This window comes from Uranotaenia lowii, chromosome 2 (assembly GCF_029784155.1).
Source record: "Uranotaenia lowii strain MFRU-FL chromosome 2, ASM2978415v1, whole genome shotgun sequence".
In the NCBI taxonomy this organism is placed as follows: Eukaryota; Metazoa; Arthropoda; class Insecta; order Diptera; family Culicidae; genus Uranotaenia; species Uranotaenia lowii.
This window is the reverse complement of record NC_073692.1, coordinates 135,645,425-135,661,121: the sequence shown is the minus strand read 5'-3', so window position 1 is coordinate 135,661,121 and position 15,697 is coordinate 135,645,425. Positions and strand designations below refer to the sequence as shown.

Genomic DNA, 15,697 nt, shown 5'->3' with positions numbered 1-15,697 from the left:
TTTTAATTGCTTCTTCTGTTGACCATCTTAGAGGCAAATAAACGACTCTTACATAACTTCCAACTTGTCAATGTATTTAATTAGTATTCGACGCATCAATTCTAAAGTTAAAATGGTTCGTTCAAACTTTGTTCTTGTCTAGTTACACTTCTTAATGAAAACCCATTCTAAATACGAGGTAGGGTTTTTGTACGTCAAGTTTAGAGTTTCAATACAAAAGGTTAGTTGAATTTCAAATCGAAATTTAAAATTTAAAATTCGTGAACGTCAAAGAGTGTTCTAAAGTAAAATGTCTCAAGCCTAGAATGATTTCAGACTAAATTCTGCCGGAGGCGAGCCAAAATTGTGACTTGCTTGTTAACGTTTATTTTTAAACACTTAAAGTAATTTCCGATACTACGATGAAAAATTTTGAAAAGTTGAAGTTCGAATTTGGAGCATTTGAAAAATTTTGACGTGTTGTAATGTTAGTACCTACAAAATTGTAAATCAAAAAAAACTTTTAACGATTAATATTTGTTCAAATAAAACAAAAACCATAAAGCTGAAGAATTCGAAACGATCGCACAATTCGATTGGTGTGACAGACAGCATAATTGTTGAATCGCAAGCGAGCGCACGCTTGTATGGGCGGATGTCCATAAAAAGTAATGTTGTTAGGAAGCCCCCCACGCAAACTCATTCACGCCTCCGATGATCGAGTCTTGGGGGAGAGTGCTCTGCGTATACCTCTAACCATGGGGTGTCGAGCAGCAGCAATTCAAAAGGAAAAAGTGTTGCGGAAGGTCCATTCGATAGAGACGCCGATGGTGATGATCATCATTCTTACCATGGTATGTATGTTCATCATTTTCCTATCATCATAAACAGAAAAGTCATCGCAAGCTCGCACCACACAAATTTATACGATCGGAATAATCAACTTCCGATTTGACACAGTTCATTTTTTCTTTAGCTTCAAATTTTATTGAAAGGTCCATTTATTTAAGAACCATGAAAAAAAAATTGTGAAATTTCTTTAATGGGATCTGCTGCTGCGTGCGTCCCGCTGAATCAAAAATCGGATAGTCCGGAATCACCAAAAAGCGTCCCCATTTTCCGAGAGCGCCATAAACTATCCCCGTCTTCCATCATCCGTGAAAGACAAGATTTATGGGGATTGCGATGCGCGATCGACCGCGAGCTGCGAACTGAATTCGGGAAAAAGATACCTCCTAGTTGATAAATTGTTTGAATGCTCTTTTTTTTTTGTTTCACTCCTCCGATTTTAGTTTACGACAGCATATAGCTACCTACTACCGAGGGACGACTTGACATCTGATTAAATGAACCTAATGTAATTAAATCACTAACTGCTCTGTATCAGATGAAATTTCTAGGTTCATTCAATGTGTGGTGAAGGGAAGTGACTGGACGTCATAAGAAATTGAGTTGAGTAATAGAAGGCGGTTTACAATTCCCCGTGAAATGGTATCATATTGCTCCTATGTAAGTAAAATCTATGTACGAAAGGGAGTGTGAGGTTTCGTGGAGCACTTATGTATTACTAATATGTATTAGTGTTTTATACAATTTTTTTACTTGAAAAACATTTCCCGTATCAATAAATTTTTCTTATGCCAAATGAATAGTTATGAAAAAAAAATCTATCTATTTTTTACGGAGGTGACCTACGTCTACTCTGGCCCATAATACCCCACTATTCCTGACATATTATTATTTTTCACGAAATTTTATTCAAAACCAAAAAGGCTAATTCCGATAAAAAAAATTGAAAATCAGAAGAATGTAAACTTAAAAACTAATGGATTCACGTAGCTTCATATAATAAGGATTAAATCCAATAAGGTCCAATAATCACAATTATAAAGCTATATTAGTTGTTAAGTCAGATAGAAAAAAATGGCAGTTTTTGACCTCGATTCTCCAACATTTTTCAATTCATTCAGAAAAAAACAATTTCTGACTCAAAAATTCTGAAACAAATGAAACTTAACTTGTTTGTTTTTTTTTCTGTGAAATTAAACGAAAGCTATTTGAGCCACCGCATGTATCGAAAACTGGAGTTATGGCTCTTTTACCCTCAATTTCTCAACATTTTTCAATTAATTCAGAAAAAAAAGCTTGTTCGTGTCGTAACCGGTGGTCTTACTGTTCTATATTCCTTTCAATTTCTATAAACTTTTTTTTCTTCACCAGTCACAAAACCACAATTCCGTCCGCTTCTTCAATCTCGATCAAACTGATTTCCTTAACTTTCTTTTTTTCCGAACACCTATTTGACAGTTCTTCTCTTTTCCTTTCGTATTTTGCTCAATACTCACTCTTCAAAATAGTAATTTTCTGTCTCTTGTTCTCAAAACTACTCTATTTTTAATCACTGGGCTATTTGTTCTTTCTTTGCACTGATATAAAATATCAATTTATTTTTATTCTACAAACCAGATTTATATTTCTTTACCTCATATCCAATTATATATATTCTCTATTACATCTCTTCACTACAGTTCGCTCAGGACAATTTCAAAACAAATGTGATTTTTTCCAATATTTGAACCATAGCACGCATTGGAAAATGAAGTTATGGCTGCTTTACCCTCAATTCTCCTAAAGTTTTCAAATATTTCAGAGTATTACATGTTCGGACTTAAAACTTTGAAACCAAATGGGACTTATTTTGTGCAATTCTTCTCGAGAAATCGAAAGAAGGCTGTTTGAGCTACCGCACGCTTCGTAAAATGGAGTTAAGGACTAAATATTTGCCTTCACTCAATTTCTCGTAAAAATCACACAAGATAAGTCTCATTTGATTCAAAATTAGCAAGTCCGAACTTACTCCACTTTTAGGAGCGTGCGGTGACTTAAATAGCCTTCACTCGATTTATCGAAAAAAAAACACACAAGATCAGCGGTGTGTAGACTCGCTTCGGAAGCATCATTCGGCTTATTTTTTCCGAGTTTAACTTGTTGTGTGCAGATTAATTTTATCTTCGTTCCAATCATGACGTGATTGCACACAAAACGAAGAGAACAGTTCCGAATTGATGTTTTCCATGCCTCGCAGGAATAAAATCACACCAACGAAACAACAGAACGAAGCTTACCGTACACGAATGCTCACGAGCGATCGTTGCCCGACAGACCGAGTTAACATTCCTTGCACCCTTCTCTCGCTCGTTTCCCGTTCCCATGTATCTATCACTTTTAGCCACGCCCCATTCGACTCCTCGGGAAAAAATCACACAAGGGAAGTCTCATTTTATTCAAAATTTTCAAGTCCCAATATGCTTTTGCTCAATAAATTGAAAAAAAAAAAAACTAGAGAAATTGAGGGTAAAACGGCCATAACTCCATTTTTCGATGCTTACGGTGGCTCAAATAGCCTTTTTTCCTCGAAAAAAAATCACATAATATTGGTCAATTTTTGTTCTAAATTTGGTAGTCCAAACAAATGTTTTTCTGGCTTTTTTACAATCCAGAATCCGGGGTGAAAAAGACACTCTATCTCCGTTTGTAAGCTCGTGTGGCATCTGAAACTATGTCCAATCGATATCCGGAACATTTTTGCTAAAAGAAAGTATATTTTCATAGATCTGGTTCATGTAGGAGGGAAGATATTGAATTTCGTCGCGTTACAAACACTTTTTTCCACATTGTGTATTGCATTTGGTGAATTTCAGGTAATTCTTTTTTTTCTTGCGAACGATAGAGAATTTAATGTAGATCATTTCATCGGAACATTCAAGACTTGTTTTCCTTTGTTGGGTACCAATCACTGCTCTGACGATTCCTTCTCCATACTGCAGAAACGACACATTCAAGACTTTAAACCAAGTACTTTCTTGTTGAAATTATGTTTCTTAAAATCGGACGCAAAATCTGGTAATGTTTCTTTTCATGAAAAAGGATGCTCTGTTTTGGGCGATTTAGTTATTTTTGCACTATTCCTACCAATTTGACGTCTTCAGCAAAGCTATAGACAGCAAATTTTCCAGTAAGCTCCATATGATGGTATTTAATTTGCATTGCGTGACAGCAAAACATTCAAGAAAAACCAAAAAAGTGACAAACAAACTTTTGCAATTTTCTCTGACAAAATTTTAAATCAAAATTCCAATCTCATTTTCAAAATCTGCAAAAAAATTTCGCTCGTTTTGACAAAAAAAAACCTTTTGAGACTATCGGGTTTTCAAAATTCGAGAAAAGTTTCAATTCGTTACATCCTAATAGTCATGCTATTTTTGAATCATAGACTGACGGAGATTGAATGTGTAGAAATATTACAAAAACAAACCGAAGGCTTTTCCTATTCATCCCATTTGGAAGCATCATTTTTCTATGCAATATTCAGTTTGAGTATTTTTCAACATTTTTGCTCTGCTAACACAGCCAATTTTTAATTGCTGGTTAATGTCTCGCTGGTTTTCCAGCAAGATTTCAAACAATATAAACTGCTAGAAACGTTCAGCAAACTCTATTACTGGAAAATCAGCAATCTTGAAAACGGCAATTTTATTCACAAACAACCGGAAATTTTCGGATTCTAAGAAGATTTGAAATTTCAATTTCGATACTAATACCACTGATCACACTGACAGGAAACTTAGAGCAAAATTCAACAATTTTCTGGCTAATTTTTTTTTCGAATTTTGCAGGTTCGTAATACCAAACGGTAGGGGGGCGAACCAACCATGTTTTCGATACAAATGCCCTGTAGGAAAAATGTTCCGGCTTAGCCCGATTTTATCGTAGGAATTGTCTTTTTTTTAAAGTTGGGTGGCACTTTCATTTCTTCAAATCGATCGATGCGTACTGTTGGAAAAATTATCCAACAAACGAAATCGAGTTTCCAGTCAGTATAGTCAGTGCTAATACCGTACTTATTATTCTCATGCTATGATTAATGAGGTTATGTTTTGATCATTTTTCTAAACTTTATTGAAATTTTATATCATTAAAAATCCGATAGTGGAATGGACGCTGTGCACCAATTCTTGAACATCTACCTCAATCCTTGGTGTGATTGCTTCATTGCTAGAATATGTAAACGAAAATAACTAAACTCGGTAATTTTTTAACCGAAATCCTGAGATGTGCAACTCGGTTATCCATTCAGTATTTTTTTTTTCATGGCAAAAAACTGACAGCTGTCAATTATTTTGGACCTATTTCAGTGAAAAATTATCGAATCTTGGCTGAAATCATCTGTCAAAATATTAACAGTTGTTATCGTGACAGCACGTTGTATTACAAAACAACCCGGTAGTGTTTATAGAAATACCCGCATTTATTACCGAAAGACCGGTAGTGTTTACCGAAAACTAAATGCTCGGCAATATATACCCCACAACCGCCAAAACTATAATTTTTACCGAGAAACTTATTATTTTTACCTAAAAACATGTAATTATTACGGATGTATCTGTAACTTCTACTGGAAAGCCATATTTACCAAACACCCGGTAGATTTAATCGAAATGCCTGTTATAATTATCGAAGCACCGGTAAATTATATTTTCACCACAAAAAAAATCGTCAAGCATATTGATATTCTTGGACATTTTTGAATTTTATTTGCCTTGAAATTTTTTTTGGCAAAAATTTGGGTCAGCTGATCCCCTTGCCTCTATAGGATTCAATAGGATTTGCCACGTGTGAGGGTTGCCTCTACCATCAATTCCAAAAAATTAAAATGATTAGGTTAAAATTAAATTTGAAAAAAGAATTTACCATGTTATTCTACTACTTTGGCTAAAATTCCGATGTTAGCTAATTCTATAAACCCAACCAAAAATCACAGGTGTTTTTACGATTCGGAAGAAAATACAAACTAGTCCGTTGCTGCTTCAATTCACAAACAACCACAAACAAATAAACGATCTTCGGTAAATTAAGAAGCGATAAACGAAGTTCGGTAGAAAAAAAAAACGTCATATTCATAAATCACCGAAATTTTTCAAATTACAGAAATAAATTGGTAAAAAAAATTTCTTAAATCGGTAATTTTCATTAAATGTTTGGCAGAAAACAAAAGTTAATGATACAGTTATAGAATTATTCTTCAAAAGGAATTTTACCTTGCAATAAAGACGCCGTCATTGTTGAAAATACATACAGTCTCTCTTCACTTGCAACGAAAAATAACTTGCAATAGAAAAAACAAATCCAAGTTTAATAGATTCGTTGCTGATTTTTTAGCAATGAAAATCGAGTGCTGGAAAAATCAGCAAAACGAAAAATGTTAGCCGGTTCAGAGCAAAAATTTAGGTTGCTGAACTTTACCCGCTATTTTTTTTTGTTGGGAATCGATGCGAAAATTAACTGTGTATTTTTTAAATTTTTTGTTAGTGATTACACTAGTTTACAAAATTTCAAAAAAAATCGTGAACCTCAGTGATCGATCCATATTTTTAATGTGAAATCTGACGCCGAATCCGAAAATGAAATTCAAAAAAATCTCAGTAGAACATTTTTTGAGTTATACTCCAAATTTTAAAATTTGAAAAAAAAAACGAAGCACTTTTACTTAGATTAAAATATCTCAATCTTCATAACAGAAATTTGAAATCTCTTTTTTTGTATATTTAAGGTTATTAAATTTTCAATCGATCATCTGAACTTCATTTTTGCGTATGATAAACAGTATTGTTGATATTAGTGACTTTATGATAGAAAAAATCATAAAAAACGCACTTTTTCAGAGAAAATTTTGTTTCAGTGGAAGTTTTAGACTTGATGGTAACATTTATAAAACTAGATTCTATATTGGCTTCAAATATCAATTCAAAACAAAGATTTTAAGGGGTTGTTTATCAAAATCGGGTGAAAATCAAAGAAGTTATGGCTACTTTTCCATATCAGTAATTTTTGCATTTTTCTTATCATTTAACGAACCAAAGTATACTAATCATAGTATAGGAAGAATTAAACATGGTTAATCTCACTTGCTCCAATTCAAAATTTAGTATTAGCTTACCAGAAGGTCACATGCCAAATTTTAAAAAGATCTGATGATGGGGAGGGGTTTTAGAGTCTCAAACTGGAATGGGATTTTAAGATATTTTGTTCGGAAGGAACAAAAAATACTGGTTTTTATTAATAACTTTTTCTTTCACTAGCCGATTGTTTGTTTATGATAGATTTTCTTAAAGCCTTTGTAAAGAAAAATATTTCACTCGAAGACTGCAACACAATTGGACATAAAACAAAAAAGTTATTGCGGTTCAAAAATTGTATTTTATCATACGCAAAAATGAAGATCAGATGGTCGATTGAAAATTGAATAACCTTAAATATGCAAAAAAGGGATTTCAAATTATTGTTAAGCAGTCTGAGATATTTTAATCTAAGTAAAAGTGCATTTTTTATTTTTTCAAATTTTTAAATTTGGAGCATAACATGAAAAATGTTCTACTGAGAATTTTTTGAATTTCATTATCGGATTCAGCGCCCGATTTCACATGAAAAATGATCTTTAGTTTACTGAGTTCAAAAATGCTGTAAACTAGTGTTATCGCTTTGAATTAAAGATCGCTAGCTTTTTGACTTTCAGCGTTTTTATTTTTGGTCATTGCTAACTTTGATCGAGTGAGCGATTTAATTTGCGCTGCTAATTTTGGAGTTGCTGCTGACGATGCTGACAACTATTTCACGCACAAGGTGATGAATTTTAAGTTCTCTGCATGATGAAAATTGTTGTTCCCTTTTTTCTCTTTTTGTTGCAAGATGTGCTTAAAACAATTGCAACAAACCCAGAGATTTAATTTGGCCTTTTTGATCTGGGTGAGCACATGATTTAAATTGTATTTAATAATTTTAAAAACAAAAATATTATTCTGGAAACCAGAAAAACGAGAAATTAACGTTCGTAAAACCAGGGATGAATTAAAAATGAATAAAACAGCTTCGCACAAATTGATTACTAGAAGGAAAAAATGGATTCCAATTCTTTAATTCAGATATCGTAATCCTTCTCAAAAAGAACTTCAAAGAAATCGTACTCGTTCAATTATTTGCTGATATGTTGCCCCAGCAGCAACATGTTTGAGACCTATTCAATTTCAATTGCTTCGCCATTCGAAATTCAATTTCTCCCACGTGCAAATCGGAACGATATCGCTAGAAGGCGTACATCGACCTTCGCGACAAAAGATCCGTGGGTACGGCACCGTTCTTAACTTTCGCCTACGCACCTGTTGTCCTGAGTATAAAGGAGATTTCATTCATGTTTCGATTCATTCATAATTTAAAAGCGATTGAAAAAAATACTAGGCTTCAGAACGCCTTCTTAACGGCCAGCACCACTATACGAGGAGGTATAGGGTTGTAAAAAGCGTTGGAGTGTAATTTGGTACGGGGTGCTGTTCCTCGTATGATCTCAAAAAAGGGTTCATGATGAAGGAGTTTGCAACCACGCGATCGCCCCCAGCATCCGTCCCCGTTTAAGGTAAAACGCGATTCCACGCGCAAGCGCACGGCGCGAGTACTGAATAAGTAATTAGGCGGAAAGCCGGTAACGGCGCCACTGAAAAAAAAAAAACAGTGTTTGGTTCGGCTTAGTCGGACTCAAGGTCGCTAAAATACTACGGCCGCCCACTCGAAGTGTGGGCACAACATAATGGGCTATCGATCATGGCCGGAATCGATATTTTCATTCATAAAATCGTGGACCTTGATGGACAGCGCGCGAGTCGCGCCAGTCATCTTCGCATAAGTTTTTAACAAGTTTTCTTCATCGCTCGCGCGCCACCAGCTTATGTTGAGACTGTCTGATGTTACTCGAGATTAGTATGGGGCCTATATTTTGCTTTTTCTCATTCATGCTCCTCAACCGGTTTGAGGTTTGTTTACCAAATCAAAACCATGCTTCCTACACCACTCGCTGACTTTCAGCTACTCAGTTCAGAGTGGCGGTTACTCAGTTGTCGCCAAAACCGCACCTACTCAGTTCTGACTAAACGGCATTTACTCAGAACTGACTAACAGCCCTTTTCGCGACAACTGAGTCATGGTTACTCATAATGCGCGAATAGTTCTGAAGCGGTTTTTGGCCGCTTTTTTAATGCTAGGATAGTTTAAAACTGTATTATAATTCATACAAATGATGGATTTGTTGATTTGATTAATTACAAAAGTCGAAACATATGCATACACCTTTATTTAGAAAAAAAAATACAATTTTTATATGAATTTTTGGTTTTTGTTTTCGCCCGTCGGGTTTCGTCTCCCGGGCCAGGACCCATTATGCCGTACTGGATCTATGGCAAATTTATTTGGACCGGTCTTCATCGCAGCTAGTAACCGCGCGTGGGTTGATGATTTTGGTCATTCCTGCAGGGCTTTGCCATGAACTTTTCCGAGAAAATATTAATTTGCAACACTTTGGTGGATGTTTTCTTTTGGACTTCGGCTCAGTATCCTGAAATATGAAGAAAATCGGATTAATATCTAGAAATTACCTTTAAAATGAATATTTACCACGTAAATTTTCCAATTTTTGTTGCACGAAAACAAACGAAGTCCGACCGCCTCGCACAAACTGATCAACATTTACTCAGTTGTCGCCTTCAAGCACTCGAGTTCTCTGAGTGCCGAATTTTCTGACGTCTGAGTAATCTTTCCGCTGATTTCTGAGTTCATTAAGATCAGCCGTCGGCTGCTTCATACATGTGGCGACGTCTGAGTAAAAGGTAGCCGGGCTCTGAGTATTTCAAATTAAGCGAGCATGTTTTGACGCTGGTAGTTTTTATTTTTGTTTTTGTTTGGCTTTTAGGACTGCCGCCAAGCGAGTGGTGCCTTTGATTGTGGGAGGCTTCATCATAAACGCCCACCCCCCATCAGTTTTCGCTGAGCTGTAATTCCTAAATGTATCGTCTCCAGAGTCAGCCAATGAAGAAATATCCACCGCGATTCGCGTTGCGTTCCGTTCCACATTATGCTCGCCATCATCCAGACGATCGAGAAAAAGACGCGGATGAGCCGCGACAGAAAGAAGGTAGGCCCACGGAAAATCAACAACCCAGTCAAAGTCTCTTGGATCGACCGACCGACTGAAGATGGATTGCGAGCATCAACGCTGACGGCGGCGCGGAACCTTTTTGAACCCATCCCTGGACCAGGTGCGGGGGTGGAAGCGACGAAAACCAAAAAGACGGCACATGAGCCTAATGGAGTTTGATGATAATGCGCGGGTGTTTCTGCTCTCTGATGGATTGAGTCGGTCTTCCTCGGTCGGTTCATTTGTATTCTCTCTATGAATGCCCTTTCAAGAGACATACACGACGGACACACGGAAGATGAATTAGGGTAAACTGAATTGAGCAATTTTCTTAATTGTTGAGGATATGTGAACCATTTTTCTACTCTGTAGATCACCGAGACATTTAGGAATGTACCTACTTAGTAGGATCTTCATCTGATTAAGTCTCCCCTGAAGATCACCACGTAAACAGGCAAATCGAGGGAGATTCATTAGAAGTTCACAACCTTAATTTAGAACAATAAGATTCTCTGCGGACAAACGGCGGAACAATCGAGGTAATTACAAAGGTTACGCTAATTTCAGAAATTTTGAGAGCTATCATTAACATTTAAAACGAAAAGTTAAGAAATTCAGAAAAAAAATCAAAAATCAGACTTTCAGACTATAATTTTGAGAAGCAAGCACAAGAGAGAAGCTGATGAATTGCAAAAAAATCTTACTTTCTTAGAGTTCTAAATGAGTTTCGAGGTGACAATCTCATTTTCTAATGAAGGTAATGTGGTATTTACCCCAAGTAACGTCATGCTGTCACGGTCACTATTGATTTGAGTGCTAGCTGATTGCTGATTACGCGTCTCACCCTATTAGGATATTTTAGGAAGATGTGATGTATGAGAAGGACGCAGCATAAAATGAGCTCAGCAATTTACCTTCAGACCTGCAGTAACCGTTTTAAATTATGTTTATCCATTTTTGATAGATACTTTTGAGTTAGACAATACCCGGTCAGGGAATTTGTTTAAGTACTAAAGTCAATATGCCTTTGAATAGTCCATTTTTACAGTTGGAAAAAACAACAGTGCACTGCAGTGTGATCCCTAGGATATTTACCACAACGCACAGTAAGAAAAATGAACCCTTAATCATAAAAAAAACGAAGTCACAGGTAAACAGACCTTAAACAAAAATATTCTTATGTTAAATTTTCTCGAGAAGTCAAATATGTCTGCGGTTTTAAACGGAACTATTTTTGTGTTGTGTGCATTAGGGTGGCCCAAAATTGTACTATGTCTGGGATTTTGAGGGCTCAAGCTTCAAATGATAGCTAAGGGTGTAAGGAAAAATATTTCATACGGCGGCGACACAGAAAAATGATGTTTAGAGGTCGCACTGGTTCGATTTTTGGAAAAAGGCCACTTTTTCGTCATTTTGTCCTAATAAAATTTTCAGATTTTGAAAAAGTATTAAAGTATTGTCTCTAATATTTTTTAAATTATCTTTATAATGTAAGTTTTAAACTAAAAATGTATTGGGACTGTTTTGGACTCTCAATTTGTATGTATGATTTTTTAAATTACGCAATACTATGAACTTTTGTAAAAAAAATAATTAAAAATTAACAAAAAAGTGTACTTTGGATAAACAATTTCAATCAACATTGAATTAAAAAAATGCGCGACGTTATGATGTGCAACTTTGCAGAAGAAAGTGTATAGCTTTGACTTGTCGTTTCAAAGTTATTCAAGTTTCACTGTGGAAAAAAGTCAAAATTTTAAAATTTTTGCTCTATATTATGATGTGGATGAGTTTCGAGCAATCTAAGAACCAAATAAACTCCCAATATTAATTTTTTTTTCGTCTATTTATCGATCCTTAAATCACCAGGAAGAAACATTCCAAGTTTCTAGATTTTTTATTGATTGAAGGTCGTGTTACCCATACTTGGGTGACGGTTTTGAGAATGTGTTTTGACTACAATCACTAAATAAATTTAAAATAAAAATCAAGAAACTAGTCATGGTTGTTTCTGCTGATTGAAGGATCGATAAAAGGATGAAAAAGTTTGATTTCAGAAGTTTAGATTGCTCGAAATCCACCCACATCATAATATAAAGCAATTGTTAGCAAAAATTTCAAAATTGTGACTTTTTTCCACAGTGAAACATGAATTTCTTTGAAACCACAAGTCATAGCTATACACTTTCTTCTGCAAAGTTGCACATCATAATGTTGCGCAACTTTTGAATTCAATGCTGATTGAAAATGTTAATCCAAAGTACACTTTTTGTGAATTGTTAATTTTTTTTTCACAAAAATTCATAGCATTGTGTAACTTAAAAAATCATACATACAAATTGAGAGTCCAAAACAGTCCCAATAAATTTTTAGTTTAAAACTTACATTATAAAGAAAATTAAAAAGATATTAGAGTTTGATACTTTTTCAAGATCTGAAAATGTTATTAGGACAAAATGACGAAAAAATGGCCTTTTTCCAAAAATCGAACGAGTGCGACATCTAAACATCATTTTTCTGAGTCGCCGCCATATAAAATATTGTTTCTTACATCCTAAGCTATCATTTGAAGCTTGAGCCCTCAAAATCCCAGACATAGTACAATTTTGGGCCACCCTAGTGTGCATGCTTGTGGCTGGCCAACGGTAGACTATGTGCAACTCGAGACCCCATAAACCTTTGAGTAGTGATCATATCACCTCTTGTCTCACAGCTCCGACTCTCTACCCTCCCCGTGGTGCTAGCTGGGGTGTGAGCAACCTTAACGGAGATCGGGTACCCAACCTCGGTGGATGCTTTGGTCGCATGCAGACTGAGATAGAGGGCTCCGTACGCGTCTGTTCTCCATGTCAGGGGCCGCTTGCGGAGCGCAAAATTTTCCTTGTGGTTTTCGGGACCCAAAACAACAACATCACAACGGTCCTCCTGCGAGATAGTGGGGTTAACTGCGGGCTTTGCGAGCCCGTGACTGAGAAAAAAAACAGCAATGAACGAGAATGAACAAGAAATTTCGAATGGATACCGACAAAGACCCACGCGACGAAAAGGGACTAGCGATTTTAAACTCAGAACATGGTACTGTCGATATCTAAATTTCATGGGCAGTACCCACGTGGTCTTCAACGAATTGAAGAGCCGCAAATTCGACATCGTAGCGCTGCAGGATGTACGCTAAACGTTCCAAGATGGTCATGCCATCTACAAGAGCTGCGGCAACACACACGAGCTTGGAAAGTTTTTAAAGTGATAGTTTTTATAGTGGCTTATCGACCCCCGAATGAGCCGGTCGAGAGTCAAGAGTCGGTTCTTTAACACCAGCATCATCAACGGGCACAGCCCTTACCTCGGATGTACCGGTGAAGACAAAGACAAATTTTACGCGCAGCTGGATCTTGAATACGACCGCTGCCCAAAACCTGATATTAAGATCGTCATCGGGGATTTTAACGCTCAGGTATGCCAGGAGAAAGAATTCAAACTGACAATCCGAAGGTTCAGCACGCACCAGCTGACCAACGAAAACGGCCTCAGACTAATAGATTTCGCCACTTCAAAACGAAAGGCCGTAAGTAATATCTTTTTCCAACACACCTAGAGATCACCGTACCAAACGTACTCACAGATCGATAATGTTTTTATAGACACCCGGCACTTCTCGGACATCATCGACTGTCAAGGCGCCAACAAAGAGTCAGACCATTATCTGGTGATGCTGACGATGCGCCCTAAACTCTCCGTAGTGAACAACAAAAGAAACCGACGCCCGCCTTGGTTAAATATCGCACGACTGAAGCAACCTGAGGTCACAGGAGACTACGCGCAATCGGTCGAAGCAGCGCTGCCGGTAGAGAGCGAGCTGGACGAAGCCTTTCTCGAGGACTGTTGGGATACCATCAAGGCAGCCATCAATAGCGCAGCGGAGGACGTCGTCGGGCATGTGGAACGAACCGAAAGAATGGCTGGTTCGACTAGAATGTAGAAGGGAGATTGACGAAGAAAACGCCGCGCGGGCGGCAGAAGTGCAAAGAGGTACCCGTCGGAACGTGTAAAATCACCGACAGCGGAAGAGGCAGCGAGTCCGAAATGTCCAGAAGAAAAAACGCCGCCTGAAGAAGGAGGAGCTCGAAAAGTTATAGCAGCTGCATCGTTCCCAAGAAACACAAAAGTTCTATCAGAAACTCAACGCGTGCCGCAAGCCGAAATGTGCCGGGGATAAGAACGGAGGCATCCTGACGGACAATCGTGAGGTGATCGAAAGGTGGAAGCAGCACTTCGATGAACACCAGAACGGCGCACATGCAGGAGACCAAGACGGTGGGGGAAGCTACATCGCCGGCGTAGCCAACAACGAAGAGGAGCCACTCCCAACGATCAGTGAAGTTAAAGAAGCCATTCGTCAGCTGAATACCAACAAATCGGCTGGGAAGGACGGCATCGCAGCTGAACTTGTCAAAGTGGGCCCGGATAAGTTGGCCGATTGCCTACATCGGTTGATGGTCCGGATCTGGGACACAGAACAGCTACCGGAGGAGTGAAAAAAGGGGGTAATATGCCCCATCTACAAGAAGGGCGACAAATTGGACTGTGAGAAGCTCCTAGCGATCACTGTCCTCAATACTCTAAGAGTCAGATAACACTTCCATGGAGGTGGTAGAGATTGATCGCAGTTTAACGTTGCCTTTTTTTTCAAAATTTGTAGAATATCGCAATGAGTGACTAGTGTGTGTGAAGTTTTTCTCAAAAAATCTGCCTTCGAAGCTACGACTGCACAACAACGTAAACAGCATGTAGCCAGAATGCTTTGTCATCTCACAACCAAATGGCCAACTTTGTTAGTCGATGCTTCCGGGCAATCACACGATCGGCAGCGACGCCCCTACGATACAACGAACGAAGAGCGATCGCGAAGCGAGAGCAACGACCGAAACTCGGGGATCATGGCCGGTCAAATGCGGCTGCCTGGTGCTGGCTCACTTTGCTAAAAATCACCGCAGTGCACACATAAGCAACTGCAAACTTTGTTAGTGCAAATAAAAGCCAGACACCAGGTAAGCCAACCGCCGCTCATCCGCTAATGCCAGTGTCTCCTTACTACAGGACCCCTCTGTTCAGGACAAAAGACCGTAGTTGGAATAACTTTTTCCCTCCAACGACGACGAGAATAACCGCCACCGAATATCGGTTAATCCTCGATCAAGGGCCTCGGTCGATCGTCCATCCTGAACCCTACGAATCGACCGGCACAGTGGACCAGCCACCAGTTGAAGACCTCTGCCAACACCAATTTGATCGAACACGTATCTGAGGTGCCGCCATCGTCTGTCAAACAAGGAAGCTGGTTCCGTTACGACGTCAGCCTTACCGACTAGGAGTTGGCAGTACCACAGGGGCTTGGCCCTCCAGGTATCGTGCCTTTTAGTAGTGCAAGCGCTAAATAAATATTCTATTGTCGAGAAGTACAATTTTGGGTTTTTTTATCTGAGTGCATTCTGGAAGTTCCCTGCGTTTTTGTTTATTAGGCGTGCCGCCCTGAGGTCTAAAAAGGGACTGTCTTACACGCCGGTGGGAGTGGTAGGTGTCATACTTACAATACCGCCTACAATATGTTGTCCCGATTCCTACTCCGCCACCTAACGCCACAAGCAAACCGATTCGTGGGAAGTCATTAGGCCGGCTCCATGGAGAGACGGTTCATCGACT

The 15,697-nt window shown here is 38.1% G+C and overlaps 1 protein-coding gene across 1 annotated transcript; it reads left to right on the top strand.

Moving 5' to 3' along the window:
* Positions 1-13,274: 13,274 nt before the first annotated feature.
* LOC129741885 (uncharacterized) lies at positions 13,275-15,366 on the top strand. Its single transcript, XM_055733699.1, has 3 exons — positions 13,275-13,562; positions 13,620-13,733; positions 15,196-15,366. Exons 1-3 carry the CDS (start codon positions 13,275-13,277, stop codon positions 15,364-15,366), a joined length of 573 nt encoding a protein of 190 aa, XP_055589674.1.
* Positions 15,367-15,697: the final 331 nt, after the last annotated feature.

Coding starts and splice junctions, on each gene's coding strand:
- LOC129741885 (XM_055733699.1), top strand. CDS start 13,275: ATGAGCCGGTCGAGAGTCAAGAGTCGGTTCTTTAACACCAGCATCATC. Junction 13,563..13,619: donor CCACTTCAAAACGAAAGGCC/GTAAGTAATATC, acceptor ACGTACTCACAG/ATCGATAATGTTTTTATAGA. Junction 13,734..15,195: donor CGATGCGCCCTAAACTCTCC/GTAGTGAACAAC, acceptor TCCTCGATCAAG/GGCCTCGGTCGATCGTCCAT.